The sequence below is a fragment of the Topomyia yanbarensis genome, chromosome 2, assembly GCF_030247195.1.
Source record: "Topomyia yanbarensis strain Yona2022 chromosome 2, ASM3024719v1, whole genome shotgun sequence".
Taxonomy (NCBI): Eukaryota; Metazoa; Arthropoda; class Insecta; order Diptera; family Culicidae; genus Topomyia; species Topomyia yanbarensis.
The window spans coordinates 106610681-106633640 of NC_080671.1; the positions used below are offsets into that span (position 1 = coordinate 106610681).

At 40.5% G+C, this 22960-nt stretch overlaps 1 protein-coding gene across 7 annotated transcripts in view; it reads right to left on the reverse strand.

Moving 5' to 3' along the window:
• Positions 1–22960, reverse strand: part of LOC131679117 (uncharacterized) — an 87171-nt gene that overhangs the window by 11289 nt on the left and 52922 nt on the right. For 4 of the 7 annotated variants that reach the window (XM_058959683.1, XM_058959688.1, XM_058959682.1 and 1 more), the window contains 4 exons: positions 13026–14096; positions 12192–12521; positions 11699–11845; positions 11178–11331 (listed from right to left, as the gene is read on the reverse strand). In XM_058959683.1, coding sequence (XP_058815666.1) covers positions 11178–11331; positions 11699–11845; positions 12192–12521; positions 13026–14096 — 1702 coding nt within the window. The remainder of the gene's footprint in view (positions 1–11177; positions 11332–11698; positions 11846–12191; positions 12522–13025; positions 14097–22960) is intronic. The other 3 variants (XM_058959686.1, XM_058959685.1, XM_058959687.1) reach the window with 3 other exon arrangements.

Sequence of the window (22960 nt, forward strand, 5' to 3'; positions counted from 1 at the left end):
TTGTATTATGAAAAAGGCCGCTTTCAAGTATCATTATCTCATCGCAGCTAGCTTTGCATAAGTGGAACAACAGTCAAAAAATGTTTTCTTATTTTATTCGTTTTAAATAAAACTGTAGTCAATATGAATATTAGTCGAAGAGAGTTGATGAATTTGCTTATCGCTGGTAAAAAGACAAATGAACTGCTTAAGTTCATTACAAGTAGTATTTCAAATGTAAAATTGAAACTTGCTAGTGCTCGGAAGAAAATAAAAAACTTCATATTGGAATTTAGAAGGTTGTAGATTCGCAAATTGCAAATTCGTTTTGAGCCGGAAAATATTGTGTGGCTTGAAGGAAAGCTAAGATTCGAAGTCGAAGGTAAAGGACGAATGAGGGAACCATTCTCCGAAATATGTCGCAGAGCCAAAATAAAGCGATCAGGAAAGTTGTGCAATAAGTATTCCACGGTTTGTTGAATAAATTCTCCTTATATAAATCATAAATAGTTTTTATGGCCTAATTATTTTTAAACACATTCTGTACTTTCGCAAAGTATTGCTGATATGTAAGCAAAATTGAAAAGAAAATGCAAAGGTTTTAGGCAATACATACCTAAAAAGTCGTTTTAATTTACGTCTTCTGACCATAACATATAAGAGCATCGAAAATAACATAATTTTACGTTTCATTTTAATTTTACATGACGTAAATTTTCATAAATCACGTAACTTCACACCAAATATGGTGTCGGTTCTAAATGGTTAGAACTGTAATTTTATGTCACTAACCCTACGTTGAGTTTTTGAGGTAATTTTTCATTTAAGGGGGTGTTTACTCATAAAAAAGCGGAATTCTTAGTGGAAAATAGTAATTTTTATTTAAAATGAGTAAAAAACTCTTAATTGATAATTTATCTCAAGAACTCAACGTTAGGTATTTTTAACGTAGAATGTGTATGCAAAGTTTGAAAGAAATCGGTTAAGTAGTTTTGGAATGCCAGGTAACACCTAAAATCATGTTTTTCCAGAGACGTTCTACAAAAAGCTTCGTCGCCGAGTCGTTTGTCGATATTTTTGCATAAAAAAATTACAGCTTGTTGTTGAAATGATATACTATGATGTACAAAAGTTATGATCAATTCGCTTCACGCAAAGTTCTAAAAAAAATCGCAAAAGAAGTGTTTTTTTCTCGCTGAAACCCTTACTCCTTAATGCGTTGAATCTGCTAAACTATAAAATTTAAATCTAAATTACAAAATTTAAAAAAATGTCGTATTAGACAATTTTTGCTCAAATATAATAAAAAGTATGATCTTTCATGTGGTTAAAGCAGTATTCAATTTTAGGTGCCCGCATAAGCGATAATGAGCCTTGAAATAGAATATTTTTTAGACGAAAAGTGTCCATAACATTTAAAAGTAAAAAGTTAGACCGTCGGTGTCCAAGAGAAAAATACTCAGATTGAAAATTTTCTATAAGCTGTTCAAAGGTTGTTTTAACAAAAAGTAAAAAATACGAAAGTTATACTAAAAAACGCTTTTGATCCACCTAACAGTGTGATGATACATTTCTAATAGCTCTTATCGCTTTCTTCGGGTATTATATCGATTCAGAAAATTTAGAACTTGATGCTTCGCGATGTTTTCGATAACACATACTACGTGGGATTGTGGCAGGACTCAGAGAATCGATAAAATTAGCATAGGACAATATCAGTACAATAAATATGAAAGGTTAAACCAATTTAATGGAAAAGCGGAAAAATGGCCCATAAAATAGAAATGCAAACAAATTATTGCTAATGCTCCGGTGATAACATATATAAATTCATCAATCATTGCATTGTGTAGGAAAACTGAATTTTTCTAAAGGGGTTATATATGTTGTGCTGAGTCAAAAAATTCGAAAAACAAATTTTCGAATAGATTTGAAGTTCATACTCAACAGCGTTTACTTAAATTCCCAACGCGGATGAGAACTAAGCACTGAAATTTCAGCTCTTGATATCTCGTTACCTCTGAAGTGCACGCGTGCATAGTTCAAACTTTACTTCGATATTGACTTTTTCTAATTACTTTCCAGTAGTACCTTTGAACTGAATTATTATCCCTAATCCTAATGCCACAGAACAAATAAAAACTCTCGAAACCCGTGAGGGAAAATCATGATCATTACTGGAATTTTCTTTTTCACGAAACTTTTCGATAACCTTCAGAGTTCTATTAAAAAATTTCAAATGCTTTATAATTTACATAATCGTATTAGGAACAGTTGTTTAAGAAGCTTTTGTAATATTGTGTAGGAAAAGCAGAAAATTTATGAACTTTCTCTATCTGCAACATATAAACCCTTAAGTATACCAATTAATTTAGGATACCCTTTTATCATAAACTATCGTACAAATGGGAATAGGTTCGCCAAATTTTGGAAGAAGTCGATAAAATAACCCCTTGAAAACTACCTAAATGTTGGTGTAGTTCAATGCAATTGAAAAAAAATACCCTCAGAAAATGGCCTGTACCTGTTACTGTGAATAATAAATACAGTAAAGACCCGTTTTTATCATCTCCATGGTGTATTTTAGGCTAACAAAACTGGGACATTAAATTAAATCGCGACATTTTTTTTACTTCATAATAAACTGAAGCTGTTAAAATATTCTTCCCTTCCCTTGATGTAGTCTAATAACTATTTCTGATTATTTAATATAGTCTCTATCTGCAACATATAAACCCTTAAGTATACCAATTAATTTAGGATACCCTTTTATCATAAACTATCGTACAAATGGGAATAGGTTCGCCAAATTTTGGAAGAAGTCGATAAAATAACCCCTTGAAAACTACCTAAATGTTGGTGTAGTTCAATGCAATTGAAAAAAAATACCCTCAGAAAATGGCCTGTACCTGTTACTGTGAATAATAAATACAGTAAAGACCCGTTTTTATCATCTCCATGGTGTATTTTAGGCTAACAAAACTGGGACATTAAATTAAATCGCGACATTTTTTTTACTTCATAATAAACTGAAGCTGTTAAAATATTCTTCCCTTCCCTTGATGTAGTCTAATAACTATTTCTGATTATTTAATATAGTCTTCTAGCGCAAAATTTAAAAAAATGATTTTTTTCGTTTTTGAATATTTGCATCTTTAAGATAAGGAAAACATGGTCAAGAAAGGACTTACTCAAATTTAGCCATGTTTGTCTGCTAGAGCCCACCACACATATTTTCATATGAGGCTAAGGAAATTGGGGGCTGATCAAATCGGGTCTTCAATGTATTATTTATTTTTATTTATTTATTTCGGTTTGGTGGGGATTTGGTGAAAATCTAACTTACTGCTCAAATGGCATAAACCGCTATCTTTGAAGTTTTAAAATTATGGAGAATCAGTTTTTCAAAAAAATTTAACAGAGTTCCTGTCTTTAGCGAATTTGTTGATACTTTCATTTAAAACAGCTTTATTGTAGGCATGAATACTACGTATATGGAGTATACCAATTTATAAAATTATATTTACGATGTATTTCTTAATCTAGTTTTTTCTAAAATAACTTCACAAACTCAAGCTTTGGATAAAATGTAAATTTTATCCTTTATAAACAATAGAAGAGATTTATCATAATCAGTAAAATCATAATAAGTTAATTTAAAATTAAATAGAAATAGCCTAAAATATGTTAATACCTTGAGCCTCAAAGTGGTTTGTAATAGCACTCCCCAAAATTTTGCTGAAGACATTAAGTCTAGAACTAAATTTGTTTGCAGAGTAAATTTGCCATAAATATTTCTTGGAGGATAAAACGCCAAAATTATTTTATCAAATGATGTGCTGATTAACGTTTGTAAAATTCATCGAAGATACTAAACCTGCGAAATTGGCGGAACGAAAAACGCCAATTTTCATCAATTCCCCTACTTTTGGAACGTGGTTTTCTCGTTATTAATTTTATAACGTTTTCGTCTCAACTTGACGCATTCCCAAAATAAAAACATTTTCAACTAATGTTGGAAGTTATGCAATGTTTCGGTGAGCAATTCTAAGTTTCATAGACATTAAAGCAATTCCAGTTTCGTTTCCTATTAAAAAATACCCTAATCCACCCCAATACACCCCTTCAAAGCTGAACTCAATATGATAGGAAATTATGATTATGATTGATTTCAGAACTCTGGAATGAATTTCTATTGGAATGTTTCAGGCAGGTATTTGTTATTGATGTTATTAGACAACTGCAAGATCAAGACCAATAGATCACTTACAGATCAGGATCGCATTCCCACAATTTTTTGAAAGGTCCTCATGATGTTTCAAACAATAGGTTATCAATGTATTGATCAGATAATTATCATTGTAATATTGAATTAAATCAGTCCGCATCAATAAATTTTTGATTTCAATCCAATTATTTTTTTTTTTTGGGTGACGTGGGGGGTGTGTGGCTAAACCCCATAGCATCCTCTTGGCTACACCACTGCTTAGAGTTATTCATTTCGCTTTTCATTTCACGAGATATGTTTCAGATCGATTCGATGGTTATAAGTCAGAAGGTTCGCGCAAATGAAATTTCTTGCACCGATAAGTGATCAAGTTCCATCTAGACAACTTGGAATTATTCGGTGATTATTCTATCGGTTGTAGATAGAAAAATGAAATACGAAATTCGTTTTATCGAAATAATATTTCGCTCATTTAAATGGATTATTATTATATTGAACAATAAATAGGCGACAAAGGGTAATCCATAAACAACAAGCCATATCTCACTCTCTCACTCTTAGGGGGATTAATCAGTAAAATCACAATATCAAAAGAAAGGGCAAATTTTATGCTATGGGAAATGATAAAAATCTTTCTGGGCTTCTTTAATGTTAAATATCTCTTTTGATAATAGCCCGTTTTCAACAATCTATAGTTCGTTCGAAAGGTATTCGTATAAGCTTTCTAAAAATATAAAAATTGTTTAGTTACATCGTCAATTCCGGCAGAAAATTTAAAAAAAACTGCAAAAATGCGACTTTTGCGCCTTCAAACATTAATATCTTGGTTTCCGGAACCGGAAATCGGATCCATTAGAAATTCAATAGCAGCCTATGAGAACGTTGTACCTTTCATTTGAGATAAAGTCTGTCAAAATTGGTTTGGCCGTCTCTGAGAAAAAATGAGTGACATTTTTAGTCATATACACTTACACAGACGCACATACACACATACATACACACAAGAGGCGAAGGGACCAACAAAGTAACGACATTGGTTAAAACGCCGCAGTGGAACCACAAATAGGGTTTCGGGAGAAATTCCGCCGCCAGGAAACTCACCGACGGTGTAGACTGGGTCCACCGCCGGGGACCAGTTGAGTAGTACGCGATGTAGCATCGGGCTCGGGTCGTTGGGACGCCAGCGAACCGGACGTCAGGCTTCACCGGAATCGCCGGACCGACCTCGACACTCTTCCGGGTAGCTCGTGAGTAGGCTAGATCCACCGCCGGGGATTAGACCGAGTAGACCGCGTCGAATAGCCAGTCGTTGGGGCGCCAGTGAACCGGAAGCTACGCTCCACCCGGAATCGTTGGATGAACCTCAGCACCTGCTGGCTGGCAGTTGAGTAGGCTAGGTTCACCGCCGAGTAGACGAAACGGGGAGCTTAATGGCTCACAGAAACGTACATCGTTATCGGGAGTGGTCTACCGCCGGGGAATTCACGATAGGATAGATTCGGTGCCGGGAACTATTCGACAGAACCGTGACGAAAAGGAAAGCTAATTGGCTCACGAAATTAACAGCGGTAACGGAAGAAATTCCGTTGTCGGGGAACTCTCAATCGGAGTAGGATAAGCGGTAAAGCTGGGAGCTGAATGGTTCAAGAAAGCGGGTATCGGTGTCGGAGGAAACTCCTCCGTCGTGGAACTATCGGTCGGAGTAGGATGAGTTCACCGTTGAACACTATTCAAGCGGATCATGATAAGTCCGGGAGCTGAATGACTCACGGAAACATGAGCTGAATGGCTCAGGGAATCAGCACCTAAACGGCTCACCACAGGGACGAGAACTAAACGGCGACGTAATTGATGGAAACAAGAAGCATGAGAGGAATCGAGAGTTAAATCAAAGCTCATAGGTCGTGCCACTTCATGAACCAAGCGAGGCTCCCAGACAGAGCAGCAGAAAGAGGTGCGACGAAAGCGCAACGAACCCCCCCCCAGGGAGTAATACGATGACGTAGTTCCGTGGGGAAGAAGGGCGTAAAAAGTAAGGAATGTTTTTAGTGGTTAGGCACGAACGTGAGTCGTGAGTCCCACACAGTGCCAATACACTACAGGCCAGGCTTTTGAAGCTTTTTTAACCTTACTATAAAAAAAACATACACACATACATAAACACAGCCATTTGCCGATCTCGACGAACTGAATCGAATGGTATATGTCACTCATACTTCGTCTCGATATACAGGTTCGTCTCGAACATCGAACCCAAGCGGACGATGTACAAACTCTAGTTCAAACATCCGTGTACGTACACCGGGTGCGTACAAGAGAACGAATCGCACAAGGCAAAAAGAGTCAATGCTAGAGTGAGGAAGAGAAAACTGGTGCCACGACCCTAAGTGTATGCACACCGTGTACGTACATGGGGTTCGAGTGTGCAGGCAGACATATGCACTAGAGTGGCTCGCGGTTGTATGGAAAAACTTCAAAATGATTTCAACTAGCGGGCACAGCAGTTTTTGAGTTCCTTTTGTGGTACCAAATGCATGTGCAAAATTTGGGAGCGGTTCCCCGATTTCCACATTACGCTCAAAGTTTGAATGGGGTTTTCTATGAGGAAATTATTTATTTTGCATTTACGTTAATAATCGCCATTTCACTCAATATGAAAAACCAGCTTTTTAAAACTGTAGTTCAAACCTCATTTAACAACTTTGTAGAAGACGGTAACTAGCTACGAGTTTCCAAAAAAATAGTTATAACGATTTTAAAACTTATCGTTCAATTCAAGTTCAGAAATTCATTATTTCTTCCAACACTGCCGGTGCACCACCGACATCGATATTTAAAACTTAAATAAATGAAAATATATTCATCGCAGCTTGTGTACTCACCAGCCCCTTTTTAGATTTTGTATAAGAAAATTAATCTTCTGCAGGTATTAATGAACCAAAAGAGTATTTTTCACGATTCCAAAGATCTATAAAGGCTATATGATTAGTAAATGTTCAAAAAAGCCATCATCACGTTCTTGTAAATGTGACCGACTGAACTTTCTTAATCTATTCATAGGCCCAAATATGAATCATAATACAATCGTTGCTGTGGGAAGTAACATTTACAACATTTAGAATTTACACCACTGTTTTGCTTGAATCTAACTCAATTTAATCAAAAACGTTAGTTTGAAGTAACAATCCTGGTTTCGATCCTAGATTCTCAAACGAAAACGCCAATAGAAGCAATTCCGAGACTTTGAGGAATCTATGGATATGCATTTTTTTAACTCTGACTCTGAACGGCTGAGAAATAGGGTTTTAAAACTTATAAACCGTTGTACCATTTTAAAAGAGAAAACAGCAGAGCCCTTAAATTGTAGAACTCAAACACGTAAGACTACTTTTTAATTCGGCGGTATAAATGTGCGTTGAAGATATACTGCTTATCTTATACTGAATTATCTAAAAAGAAAACTGGGGAGTACATAACCCCACCCCCTCTTCTAACTACGTCTATATTATTAAGCAATTCATTCTGAACATTTCTGCGATGACTATATGCTCATTTATTTAAGTTTAAAGTATCTGTGTCGGTGGTGTACTGACAGTGTTGGAAGAAATGATGAACTTCTGCATTTGGATTGAATCATAAGTTCAGAACTATTTTATCCGCTTTAAAACAGAGCTCGACCTGTCTATGAATATTGCCAAACCCTTCCAAATGATCATGATCTCGAGATACAGGATATGAAAATAATGCTCACTAGCGCCAACTGGCGGGTTCATTCAACTTTAATCTATCCATAATCGAGTAGCCTTTGACCTCCTCAAGAACTTTGCGAAAACACCATCTTTCTAAGTTATTAAACTTTTGAGATATATCATTATCTACCACATGCAGAAAGCATGAACGCTCACTAGCGCCGCATAGTGAGAGTATTCTAAACTAATCTGTTACCGTTAGTTAATCCTCGACCACTGGAGCAACTTTGTTGAAGGCACCACCCTTCTAAACTGCCTTAATATTGAGATGCAATTGAAAGGTAAAATACGTACTCACTAGTGTGACCTAGCGGGTAAAATCGAAATTTTTCTATACATTGTCAAACAGCACTTGTCGCCCTGGACAACTTTACCAAAAACAGCGTTTTCCCAAATTATCAGACTTTAGAAATAATAATGTTATGAAAGTTTCGTTCTCATTAGCGCCATCTAGTGGGCGAGTTCTGAACTAATTTGTTCGCCGTAGGACAGAGCTCGACCTACCTATAAATATTGCCAAAGACACCACCGTTCCAAATGATCATGAGCTTGAGATATATGCTTTGAAAGAAAGTGTTCACTAGCGCCGCCTGGCGGGTCCATTCCAATTTAATCTATCCATAATCTAGTAGCGTTTGACCTCCTCGAGAACTTTGCCGAAAACACCATTTTACCAAGTTATTAGACTTTTGAGATATATCATAATTTACCATATGTTGAAAGCTTCTACGCTCACTAGCGCCGCATAGTGAGAGTATTCCAAACTAATCTGTTACCGTTGGGTAGTCCTCGACCTCTCGAGCAACTTTGCTGAAGTCAGTACTACTCTATCTAATCACAATGTTGAGATATAGAGATATTTTAACATGTGTTGAATATTGGCACTAGCACTAGCGACGCCTGGTGGGGATATATTTGACATTGAATCCATTTGATGATAGTCGAATTTACGACGAGAATTTCGATTTATTTACTCTTTCTTCATAGCACCCCTGGCGGCATAGTTCTCAACTAATTGGATACCCAATTACTCTAAGTTGTAGGCCCAAGTGAGTACAACAACTTTGTCAAAGAAAGTATGGCGCTACATGTTGACACGGACGAAATAATCGGCCACAGCCCCAATTAGTCGAAATCCCATAAGCTATGGGTATCCTGCAACGCGGATTCCTTTTTCACGCCCCCAGTTAATCGCGTAGTAGGAGACCCGACTGTATATTGTTAACAGAAACATGAATTAAAATAATAATTAAATTTAATTGCGGCACGATTTGTATATTCTTAGCATAGTTGCGATCCATTGACTGCAAAGGCCGTTGCAACCCGGGGACAATTTGACAATTCCCATATATTGAACTCACAAATTTAGTGGTACTTTGATGGCATCATGGCGGCTCAAATTGAGCCACATTTGAAAAAGGCAATCCGCTAATGGTTTTACCAGAACACGAAATTTTTTTGGATCAATTCTTTAAAATCATGAACAACGGCGGCACTCATTTACTATACTATACTAGCGCCACTATCAAATCAGTGGTACATATATGAAACAAGAGCTTTCTGTCAGATTTTCCCCGGACTAAGCCGTTGCGTGGTCCGGATTCCTTCATAAAAATACATTATTCCTTCCTAAAAACCACGAACTTAAGGACATGGTGTATTCTATTAAGGCTATTAGAGGATTTGTAGAAGTTTGGAGTCGTTCCGAGTTCTCCATTGGAGTTGTGGAAGCATGTCTACTGGCGCGCATACCGTACTAACTAATGATGTGACACCAAGAACGCGTCAGATAATCTTGATTGATACCCTTCGACACAAATGACGTCGTCTATTCGACAGTTTATGTCGAATACGAAATTGCCAATTGACATAGCTTAATTTAATACATGTAATAAAATATAGAAAACTGCTCTTGCAGGAACGATCTTCGTTAAAAAAAATAGAAATGTTGGTTAGGTACAACGGGAAAGATTGTTTGAATCTGTCATCATTACAACTTTTGTTTCCCCATGCGTTACCCGCCGATTTATCCTACTTTTTTGGTTAAGATATCGACGGTATAAGTTTCTCAGAACATTACAAATTCTACGTTCAATAATAGAAAATATAAATGCGAATTCCTCTCGCCCGTAATTCGTTTTACCATAGGCAGATATAACTGGACGCGCATGATGTTACTGCAGGTTCGAGTGATTCTATAATTCTTAAATGAGCCTTGGAACCAGCCCGGGATCTTCAGTTGATTCTCTATATTATCAAATCCGGTTCAGATCGGGTTCCTAATTTTTTTTTTCTTTCGGGTCGGGTTCGGGTTTTAAAATTTTGAAATTATCAGGTTCGGGTCGGGCTCGGGTTTTACAAAATCTTCGTTCTCGGGTCGGGTTCGGGTTTTTTAATTTTCAAGCTCTCGGGTTCGGGTCGGGTTCGACAAAATTGAAACCCGACCATTTCTAGTAAGTTGACGGCGTTCCCGCGTCACATTTGTTTGCCCAGTATATGAAATGGGTAATCGGAAAGTCGATTGAGCTAACACCTACCTAGATTCTTAAACTAAGTTATATGCATAAATGTACACGAAACTAACTTTTTTCAGCAAATCGCTACCAGTCAGTGGGAGATAGGATGGTTAACATATACTCGGACATACACACAACCGGGCTAAAAAAATTTAATAGTTACATTTTGGAATTTTTTTTTGCGAAATCCATCTGGAGTTGATTGACAAAAAGTACCGAAAAACGGAAATTTTACATAATTGGGTAGGCCGGTTTAAAACATTTTGACTTTGTTATCGCCTACCGTGAGTTGAGTTATTTGCATGTAAATCGCTGCCAGTAAGTGGGATATGGTTAGCACTCACAAACACATAGGACCACCAGATTAACGGTAATTTGTACAATCTAACAAGAAAATATATATGCGATTATTTTTAGAAACTATGAAAGAATATTTTAGCAACACTGATATCGGAATAAAGATATGTCAAGGTTTTGTCAGCGTAAATTAAATTGAGGGGCGGACAAAATCGGGTCATCACTGTATTCGTGTGCTCATCGAATCAACTAGATACGGTTTATTTTTACAGTAAAGTTTTCCGTAACGCTCGTTGATCCCTGGTATTTAGCCGAACGCCCCTGGTCAGAGGTCAGTTGACAAAAAATGGTCAATACTTTTCCTAGCGTAATAATATTTCATCCAAACAAATACTCAGTATCACTTACCGGAATGGCCAAATATGGTAGCCACGTGCAGAGGTGTTGCGCCATGGGGTGAAATTTCGTCTTTTGCAGTTGAAAATTTCCGCCGGTCCAAGGCCGATTGTAAATCACGCAAACTTCCCTCTCGGGCGGCCATGTGAACACGGCGAATTTTATTCTGCAGAAAAAACAAAAGAACACATTGGGAATCATTAAAAAAAAAAGGTTAAATTTGTAGAGAGAATTCAGACCAAAAGCGATTATTTCCTGAGCTGTTTATCTTTGCTTGTCGAAGAGTCACGCAAACACGATAGATATGACTATGTGCACCGTTCATCAATAATGAATCACTATTCTTCTACATGAATTTTATTCAATTACAATAAAGTTAGTCACTGTGTTACTTTCTTTGTCCTACATTAAAATTTTACAAGGCGTAACTTTCTTCTTTTGGTAGATCCAATTTCAAAGTTTCAAAACAAAACTAGAAACAGTAATCGAAATGGTCGAAACAAGGTCACTCCTACCATACTCTTACCACGTACCATATAGGAAGGCACGTTGTCTAAAAAAGCTTGTATTTCCGGCAGTTCCGACCGTCGCCCCAGCAGCTTGCCACCTTTGCCATTAAGCACGATTACTGCCAGCTGCTCCATGTCACCACTGTCGATCACCTCCTGCAGCGAACGGTCCTGCAAATCAAAATTACTATTCGTTCTCATTTACTATGGACTGTTCGGCAATTATACTGGGTTGAATGTTGAAAGTACGAAACAAGCTTCAAATTCAAATATTGAAAACAAACTGGAGTGGGATATATGACTTTGAAGGTTTGAGCGGGATAAGATCTGGAAAAAAAGATGTTTGGAACCAATGGAATGTTTTTTTTTGTTCCGGAAGTAACCGACATTTGCCGACAAGCATGAAAGAAAAAAAAGTATTTACAAAAGCTTTCCCGACTGTTAATGGAAGGAAACAACACCAAAACTGTTAATTTTTTTGCACATCTATGGGATTCTAAACTGTTGGAAATATTACATGGGATGGATCTAAATTGTTGGATGGCTGAGAACTGTGCAGTTGGTCTTCATCCGGTTCGCCCTTGACGGTCCCCTCAAATTCCAGAGCTGGAGTGGGAGGCTCTATCTGTACCTCTGGCTCGTTATCCTTGTAGGAAACTTTATCAGGCTCATCTGGGGTAGATCCACGAACGCTTTCTTCAGCATTGACGATAGCATCAGCAGTGTAATCGTCAACAGGTATATTGGCTTCCATTATCTCCGTGACCTTGTTCATATGACCCTGGCCGCTATTGTCCACAATATCAGCAGGCATGTCCTTCGATTGATCATTGTTGTCGCTTCCGGCCTAAACGATAGTGATTAGTCGGTATTTAGAGTGATAATGGTAGATAGGAGAAAAGGAAAAAACAGGATAATTAGACACAATTACTCGATTAGTTCGAAGCTAAAGACGCAGCAATTGATAAGACGGACAGGAATGCTTCATATTATATTTGAACATTGAACAAACACATATACAAACACGGATGCTTTATGCTTCTATTTTGTCGTCCTTTACGATATGTTTTTTTTTCCAAAAAGTACGCGTCTACGTCCATGTACACAAAAAGTAGGTTAGTTACTGCTAGGACAGTTCTAAGGTTATCAATAGTACACATTTTAATGTTACTATAAGAATGCTAGATAAATGCTTTTCTAATCAAAAACAATGGACAACATTAATTGCTGATAGACAATCTATAATCAATATATACTGAGAGAAGAAAAATCAATACTATAGCCGAAAAGTTATAGCTCAATTCTTTTACAAAGTTGATAGAACTGAAGCCAAAGATTGTGGACTTTATACCTCATTGCTATTTTCGTAATGGACAATTTCAACATCGGCTTGATTAGAATCGTCGTTGCTGTCCTCTTCATCGGCGGCTTGTTCCACCTGCGAACGACTTTTCTCCGATGAGACAGATTTAGCAGACTGACCACGCCCATCAGCCAAGGCCGCCGACACATTGCGTACCGTTGTAGTAGATTGTGCTCGCGATGAAACAGACTGCTGACTACGACTGGTAGTCGTGGATGGTCTTGAATCGGCTGAATCGGCATCGTTTGTGGATGATTGTTCAGCTTGACTAGTATAGCCAGTCGTAGAGACAGCAGAGCCATTTCTGTGGCTTTTTGCGGAGCCTCTTTTCGCCGAACCAGTTTTGACTCTTACTGATTTAGCTGATTTGGTGGAGGATTCTACTAGTTCAACTGATTCGTTATCCAGGTCAGTGCCTTCTGGCCGAGACAAAGTTAGTGATTCTTCATTGTCTTCTTTATATTTTGCTGAAGATCGCATGTTTCCATTAACATCTTCGACTATTGATTCGTTTGACGCATTTTCTACTTCCGTTGATGGTCGAACGATAAATTGATTGCCATTCATATTTTCATCGATTTCATCAGTTTCATCATCCGGTTTATTCAAACTATCTTGATCAATACCTTCAGAATCATCATCTTGTTTTGAATGTATTCCATCAACTGCCTCTCGTGTGTTTTCAACATTTTCTTCTGCATCACCAGTATTATTCTCAACGTCTAGTTGATAACTTGTGTCGCCTGTCATCCCGCCATATGTCAATCCACCATCGCATAAGGACTTATCTGGATCTTGTTCATTGAGTCTCTTAGCGCTAGTTGGAGTAATCATCTCATGTTCATACTTATTTTCACTCTGATCTTGATCATTGAGTGTTGCCTCAAGATCGCCATTTACCTCGTTCTCTTCCTCCGTTGTGTTTCCGTTTACAATGCTGTTTTCATTCTCCATCTGTTGGATATCGGTTCCATTTGGTTCACTAAGATTTGTTGATTCTATGATTTCTTGTTCGCTTGTAGTTTCCTTAGTAGTGTCTTCTGCAGGATCTTCTTCTGTCTGAAATATAAACAAATGGGACACAATTGTTCGCAATGGTTTTGGCCATGAATAATACTTGTGTGTAGTTAGTTATCTCTGAAAGAAGACTATCAGTTAGGACTGGTTTTTCAACAGGCATAACATCTATTAGGGTTAGTCACGTCTAGTTAGTGAAATTCTATCAAAAAGTGAGAGGTTGTGAGTGTAGATGCTGAACTAAATATATAATATGATCGTCATATAGTACACTGTACAATAGAGGCAAAAGATCCACAAACCCTCTGTTTGATATTTTTTGTGTAAATTGTTCTGCATATATTAGTAAACTCTATTCAGTCATACCAAAGACATTTGAACAATTGTATTTGTTATTGTTATGTAAGTTATGCTTTTTAGAATTTTTTGCAGAAATAACAGAAGAAGTGCAGAGAGAATACGGCGAAAATTCACATTTTTATTGAACACTAGTACCGAACCTTTTTAGCGAGAACCGGTACTACGGTACTGAAGCCCTCAGTACCGGTAGCACCGGTAAAGTACCGGTACTCGAATTTTTTTTTTTTTGAATTCGAAAAAAGCTTCAAAGTGAAATTGAATGCTCAAACTAATGACCTTATTATCAGATGATTGATTTGTGCTGATCAAAAAACATGTTTATTATTTTCAATTGAATCGGAATGGCATGACTCATTTCAGTAGAAAATATTTTTCGTATGCAGCACCATCTTGTAAATTTGGTACAAGATCGTTAAAATTTAATTTCGACAAAATAAAGCAGGAATTTAAACATGCCGTTCAGTACAACGGGAGCTAGTAATGTTTAACTTATAGAAGGTAATTAATTTAATTAAAAGTCATCTTGCAGACTGATATTTTGAAACAGGTCCCCCTAGAGAGACAACATATTTTTTATTAAAAAAATTTTATGGTACCGAAAATACCGGTACTGGCTTTTGGTTAAGTACCGGTATTACGGTACCAAAAATGGGTCGGTATTCGGTATTACCCGTACCACAGACTTCGCAGCATACAACCACAGACAAACAGACGTAACAGTTTGAAGAAAAATCTAAAAACATCATCGCCAATGGTATACTAGCGATATGTGTTCAACACATTGCATCAAATGTGATTCTCACAACGATGTGAAATAATTTTTTTTGCAACCGACACTCTGGTAACAGTGTCCTTTCAGGTTGCCAAATGCAAGATAATAAATGCAAGGTGGGATTATTTTAACAATTGTCAAATTTGACGAAAGAAAGAGAAAAATTGCTCTTGTCACATACATCGACTTACCATTGAATAATGACTGCAATGGGCAAATGTAAAGAGCGCAGAGCAGCGACTTTATTTTTTCGACTCATCATAATCTTTTATTGTATATTTGGGATTAAAGCAATGGTAAAATATTTTGTTTTTGTTCGAAGAAATCAATTCTTGTTGGCGTTTTATTGTTTTTTTTATTAGAATCCCGCAGACATTAGGTCCCCCAACAGAAGGCATTATTAATGACATTACTGCACAGAAATGTCATTGCCCCTATCAAGGTAGACACATTATTTCATTCTCCAGGCTGGTGTTTACTTTTACTTCTTGTAAGTACAAGTTCGCCAGTACAAGTGATAATTGAATTGAAAATCGTGTGTGCGTATCTTTAGTTTTCGTAGCTCCTGCATCCCGCCATCAGTTTCGGGGACCAAAAACTTCGAACCCATTGCATACATCTGGTTAGATTCGATACACCGAATCAATTAAATTAGCAACATATATTATGTACCTACTCACCGATCGGCATCGTGTGGTAACCTATGAAATGATTTTTTTGTTGTGATAATAATATTAAAATATGGTTGTTTCATGCAGAGTTAAAAATAATCGAAGCTCTTTGTTGACGGCTGAAAATGAACCTGTTGTGACTCGCGGTGAATAGAAACAATATTCATTCAACTATACATGTTATTCATTCAGTTGAATATCGTACAATATATTCATTACACTAATTGTCTAGGAAAATGTTTTCAAATGCCGATAAAGCATATGAAACAACAATCATTATCGCTTAGTGCCTGTGTAGTTGCCGGCATACAATAGCGCTACGGATCTCCCGTTCCGGTGAGATGGGCCCACCAAACGGGATAACCCCAATTCCAAGGCGTGAAGCGATCCGTGCCGAGGGATGAATGATCGGGGGTGTGAAAAAGATGCCCGACCGTTAACGGAGCCTGTGGGGTACCTGGGCACCCCCCACAGTAAGTGTCTCTTACCACGTTAATGCGGAGCGCTGGCGTGGCGGACCTTTTTTCTCGCGCAACTCGTGGGATTGAATATGAGTCTTTTTAGAAATAATAATAAAAAAGTTTGCAATGAGGAGGAGGAAACGATTACGGCGCTGAACCCCTTTGCCTCTGGCGAGGTCTCCCCCGACAGGGGCTGACAATGGAGCGAAGGTGGCTGTAAACAACAGCACCGAAGGAGAAATGGTTGTGGTAGGAGATAATACTACCAGCACGCTTGGCGGACCACTACCCGCGATGCAGGAAGTGGTCAAGCAGCTGGATAGCATTATCGAATTCACAAGCGGGAAGAATAACATCAGCAAGGAGCTTAAACAGAACCTGCTGGTGCTTCGTCAGGCTGTTCGAGTCGCAAGACAAGAACAAGTAGCCTGCATGGAGAGGTTGCCGGAAAGAGAGAAGGCCGATCGCGGTATCCAAACCGAGGCCTTCTCCTTCCACGGCGGAGCGACGATGGCGCAGGAGGCGATAGATTTCGCTTTATCGGCCACTAAACGCTTGATGGAGGGTGAGACTGCGAAGCGGCCTAGGCCTAGTGTAGGCGCGCGGAGCAACGCCAAACGACGTGCAACCAATAAGGCCAAACGTCGTTTGGGAGGCGCGGATCCGGGTGCGAAGGATCGCGCAGGGTGGCGACCCGAGAAGGCGACTTCTCAGCCTAAAAAGGCGAAAGTCGCCAATCGGGCGCATAATGTGGAGCGACCTGGCACCAGTCAGCTGGCGCCATCGGCAGAAGATGGTGAATGGCAGGTGGTCAGTAGGAAGCGGAAGTCGAACGCACCTCGACCCGCGAAGAAGAAGGCGAGGGACAGAGGAGAGGCCCTGCTGGCGAAAACCAATGAGGGTAGCTACGCGGAGGTCCTAAAATCGATGCGGGCGGCCGAAAGCCTTTCGAATTTAGGACAGGATGTGCGAAGCGTCAGACGCACCAAAGATGGCGAAATGATCTTGGTGCTGAAGCGTGGTGCACAATCCAGCGGAGTAACGTATAGGAGGTTGGACCAAGAGGTCTTGGGAAACGGCGCTCAGGTGAGGTCGTTGGGAGCGGAAGTGACTCTCTAGTGTAAGCAACTGGACGAGATCACAAACGCAGAGGACGTCGTCTCGGCCGTTAAGCAGCAGTGCGTTGTTGAGATCGATCAGAACTCTGTACGTATCAGGGAGCGGTTGCTTGGCACGCAGGTAGCTTACTTCAAGCTACCAGTCGCGGAAGCCAAAAAAGTAACTGATAAAGGGAAGTTGAAGATCGGATGGTCAGTATGCCCAGTTAGCATACCCCAGCCGCCTTCAGTGGACCGGTGTTTTAAATGTCTGGAGCCAGGCCACAAGTCATACGACTGTAAGGGCCCAGACAGAAGCAAGTTGTGTCGTCGCTGCGGCGAGGAGGGACACAAGGCGCTGAAATGCGGGAGGCACCCAAGTGTCTCATCTGCGCTAGTAAGAAGCAGGGCCGCAACCATGTTATGGGCGGACCTGCGTGTCCCTTCGGGGAGGCGGGAAAGAGGAAGCAATGGCAAACGTCACACAGCTGAATCTTAACCACTGCGCACCTGCTCAGCAGCTGCTGTGGCAATCGGTATCGGAGTCGGGGACAGATGTCGCTCTCCTATCCGACCCGTACAACGTCCCTGCCGATAACGGCAACTGGGTGGCGGACGGGTCTAGGATGGCGGCAATCTGTACAACGGGACGGTTCCCGGTTCAGGAGGTAGTACAGTCCTCTGCGGAGGGTGTCGCGATTGCCAAGATTAATGGTGTGTTCTATTGTAGCTGCTATGCCCCACCTATGTGGCCAATAGAACAGTTCAACCAGATGATCGATAGGCTTTCGTCTGACATGGTAGATCGGAAGCCGTTTGTCATAGCGGGTGACTTCAACGCTTGGGCAGTGGAGTGGGGCAGCCGCTGTACAAATAGTAGGGGCCAAGCGCTTCTGGAGGCGCTTGCGAAACTCGACGCAGTGCTAGTCAATGATGGTTCCGCTAGCACATTCCGTAGGAATAGGGTCGAGTCGTGGATTGACGTAACGTTTGCCAGTCCGAGTCTGGTCCCAGACATGGACTGGAGGGTAGACGAGGGCTACACCCATAGTGATCACCTAGCAATACGCTTCAGGATCAACTATGGTGTGCAACATCCGAGGGTGGGTAATCTCTGTCAGGTACGCGGGTGGATGACCAATCACTTCGACAGCGAAGTTTTCACCGCGGTCCTGGGACTGGAGGCCAACACCGACAGTCTAAGCGGGGATGCGCTGGTAGCTGTTCTATCACGCGCGTGCGACGCCACTATGCCGAAGAAAACCCTCCCAAGAAATGGCAGACGTTCGGTATATTGGTGGAGTGCAGAAATCGCAGCCCTACGATCAGCTTGCCTACAAGCTAGACGTAGGATGCAGCGAGCCCGCACTGAGAAGGTTAGAGTGGAACGACGTGAAGTGTTTCGTGCTGCGAAATCGACCCTTAATAAGGCCATTAAAAGCAGCAAGAGAGGGTGTTTTGACAATTTGTGCGAGGAGACCAACGTGAATCCGTGGGGCGATGCCTACAGGGTCGTGATGGCAAAGACCAAAGGGGGCTTCTCACCCCCCGAATGGTCACCAGAACGGTTGGCGAGAATTATCGAAGTACTCTTCTCGTCCCGAGCCATAAGTCCCTGGCCCCCGGCGCCGCAAGGCACGGCGGGTACAGACGACATGGTGGCCCCGGTGACGAATGAAGAGCTACTTGCAGTAGCTAATTCTCTAGCGGTGAATAAAGCTCCAGGGCCTGATGGAGTTCCAAACAGCGCTCTCAAGACAGCAATCATGGCGAACCCGAACATGTTCAGGTTGGCTATGCAGAGATGCCTTGATGAGTGCCGTTTTCCGGATAGATGGAAAAGGCAGAAGCTGGTACTGTTGCCGAGGGCCGGGAAGCCGCCTGGTGACCCATCGGCGTACAGACCAATTTGTCTGATTGACACGACGGGCAAATTGCTTGAGAGGATTATCCTCAACAGGCTAACTCCATACGCAGAAGGTACGGAGGGCCTGTCAAATATTCAGTTCGGTTTTCGAAAGGGAAAGTCCACGGTGGATGCTATCAACTCAGTGGTAAGGACTGCCGAGATAGCGATCCAACGGAAAAGGCGAGGCATTCGATATTGTGCGTTAGTGACACTTGACGTGAAGAACGCATTCAACAGCGCAAGCTGGGATGCCATCGCGCTCTCGTTACACCGGTTTGGTCTGCCGGTGGGCCTATACCGGATCTTGGAAAGCTACTTCCAGAACCGTGTACTATTATACGAGACCGATGCCGGTCAGCGAAGTGTTCCTATTACCGCAGGAGTCCCGCAAGGTTCAATCCTGGACCCGATATTATGGAACCTTATGTATGACGGGGTTCTGAGACTAAAGTTCCCTCCGGGTGTGAAAATCGTCGGTTTCGCCGATGATGTCACCCTGGCGGTCTACGGGGAGTCAATCTCCGAAGTAGAACTAACGGCGGCACACACATAACAGTTTTTGCAACCGACCGAGACGGTTGTGCCTCCAGGTGGAAGGATTTGTTCTCGAGAGAGTGACGGAGTGCGAGACGCTGTATGCGTTATTGTGGGAGAGAGAGAGAGAGACCAGTTTGTTAAGTGTTAGTCGACAGTTGATACGTCGGAGGCGTGGTCAACGGCATCCTCGACAAGTGGTGTTTTGACAGCAAACCGCGGGTAGACGAATTTGCCTACCGCGGTGGCAGAGATCGACAGTGATCGTGCCTGTACACACAGAAAAAAATATAGTGTATTGGTGTCGTCGGGCAATTCTAATCGACGAGAGGGAAGCGTCACAGGTAGACCCATTTGCTCTATTTGTCTACCGCAGAAGTGGTACGACGAATAAGGAAAACAAGTGGCACTGAAAAGTGCCGCATCGACAGTGGGATTTTCGCAGCAAGCCACAGGTAGCCACATTTGTCTACCGAGGTGGTGGAAACGGAGAGAGCGCGCTTGTGGTGGTGATACCGACGAGCAGCTTAATCGGAGAGAGTTTTGAAGTGTTGCAGGTAGGACTATTTCTCTACTGAAGAAGCAACGCGACGAAGAAGAACAGCAGGTGTCACATTGTCAAACAACGGGCACCGAGTTTACAACGTAACACATGAGGTGTGTTCTACAGGTATAACAGGTATATTTTTCATTCCTTTTTGTGATAGTTTTTCTTGCTAGGTAAAATGGATGAAGAGATGGGAGAACGAGTAACAGACCCTCCCCCTAAGCCTTATGCTGAAAATGTAAATCCGACTAGAATTAAAATTTACCCAGAGTCGTCAACGGGACCATGGATTGTATTTATTAGGCGTAAAGTAAAGGCGCTAAATATTATTCAAATTTCTAAAGATTTGACTTCGCGATTCTCGGATGTAAAAGAGATCGTCAAAGTCAATAAAGATAAAATACGCATTGTCGTTGGTAGTTTCAAACAAGCCAATGCAATTGCTTCTTGCGAGCTTTTTACGCGTGAGTATAGAGCGTATATTCCTTCAAAGGAAATTGAAATTGATGGGGTCATCACAGAATCGAGTTTGACTGTTGATGACTTAGTTAAGCATGGGGTTGGTCGTTTCAAAGACACCATACTTAAAGACGTAAAAATACTTGAATGCAAGCAATTGCATTCAGTATCACACGAAGGAGATAAAAAAGTTTATCGACTGTCTGACTCATTTCGAGTGACTTTCGCTGGGTCTGCGCTGCCCAACTATGTCATTATCGATAAGATTCGTCTCCCTGTTCGCCTTTTTATCCCTCGTGTAATGAATTGCCTTAATTGCAAACAGCTTGGCCACACAGCCACTTACTGTTCCAATAAGGCACGGTGTGGCAAATGTGGGGGTTCTCATCAAGAGGATACATGTAATGAAAATTCAGAAAAATGTTTAATGTGCGGAGAAAACTCACATGAGGTCCCTGCATGCCCCATTTATAAATTGCGTGAGGATAAAATTAAACGATCCTTGAAGGAGAGGTCTAAGCGCTCCTATGCAGAAATGTTGAAAAATGCTACCCCTAAACCCATCTTCTTAGAAAACACTTACACATCTCTATTTTCGGAACAGTCTGACTCTGACGGAGCGTGCGAAGGTACATCATTTGTTTTACCCGGAAATTCCAGAAAAAGAAAACAGTCTTCTTTTCCCAAGCTGCCAAGCAAGGGCCTTAAAATTTCTCCACCAATAGATAAACTGCGCCCAAAACCGAAAAATTCCGATTCAAAACCGAAATCAATTCCGCCCGGTTTTGGGAACGTACAATCCAAACAGAACACCATTACTGGAAATAATAAAATTTCGACTTCCTCTGAGCCTCAGCCGGGGGTAGGATTATTGAAATTTTCTGAAATTGTTGATTGGATTTTTAAAGCATTCAATATTTCTGAACCACTAAAGAGTATACTTTCAGCTTTCCTCCCAACAATTAGAACATTTTTAGAGCAGCTGATTGCTCAATGGCCCATCCTTGCAGCGATTGTATCTTTCAATGGGTAATTCACCTCCTCCAATGAAAGATTCCATCACTGTTTTACAGTGGAATTGCAGAAGTATCATACCTAAAATTGATTCCTTAAAAATTTTACTGCATAATTTAAAATGCGATGCTTTTGCTCTATGTGAAACATGGCTTACCTCAAACATTAATTTCAACTTAAATGATTTCAACATTATTCGCCTAGACCGAGACACCCCGTATGGAGGAGTGCTTCTAGGAATTAAAAAGTGCTATTCTTTCTATAGAATTAACATCCCCTTGTTTGCGGGCATTGAGGCTGTAGCTGTCCAAACGAACATTAAAGGCAAAGACATGTCTATCGCTTCTATATATATACCTCCCAAAGTTCAAATTGGACAACGTCAAATTTTTGAGGTAGTGGAATCCATGGCTGCTCCGCGTCTGATACTGGGAGACTTCAACTCGCACGGAGTATTGTGGGGTTCCCTCTACAATGATAATCGATCCTCTTTGATTTACAATGTTTGTGACGAATTTAATATGACAGTTTTAAATACTGGCGAAACAACACGCATCCCCAGACCTCCTGCACGTCCAAGTGCATTAGATCTATCTCTGTGCTCGACATCACTTCGGTTAGACTGCACGTGGAAGGTTGTACCTGATCCTCACGGTAGCGATCATTTGCCAATCGTTGTTTCAATTAACAGTGAATTAGGCCTTACGAATTCAATCAATGTTCCTTATGACTTAACACGAAATATTGATTGGAAAACATACGAAACATTAATTTCCACTTCTCTTGCTTCGACAGAAGAGCTACCCCCTACCGAAGAATATGAATTCCTAGCGGGTTTAATTATTGAAGCAGCAGAACAAGCCCAAACGAAATGCAATCCTGGAATGACAATAAATAGACGGCCCCCTAATCCTTGGTGGGACAAAGAGTGCTCTGATGCATATGAAGCTAAACAAGTTGCCTACAAAGAAATTATGAAACAGAAAGGGGGTATACGTGAGAACTTTGAAAATTATTTCATTTTGCAAAACAAATTTGACAGCATACGTCGTGCCAAAAAATCTAGTTATTGGAGACACTTC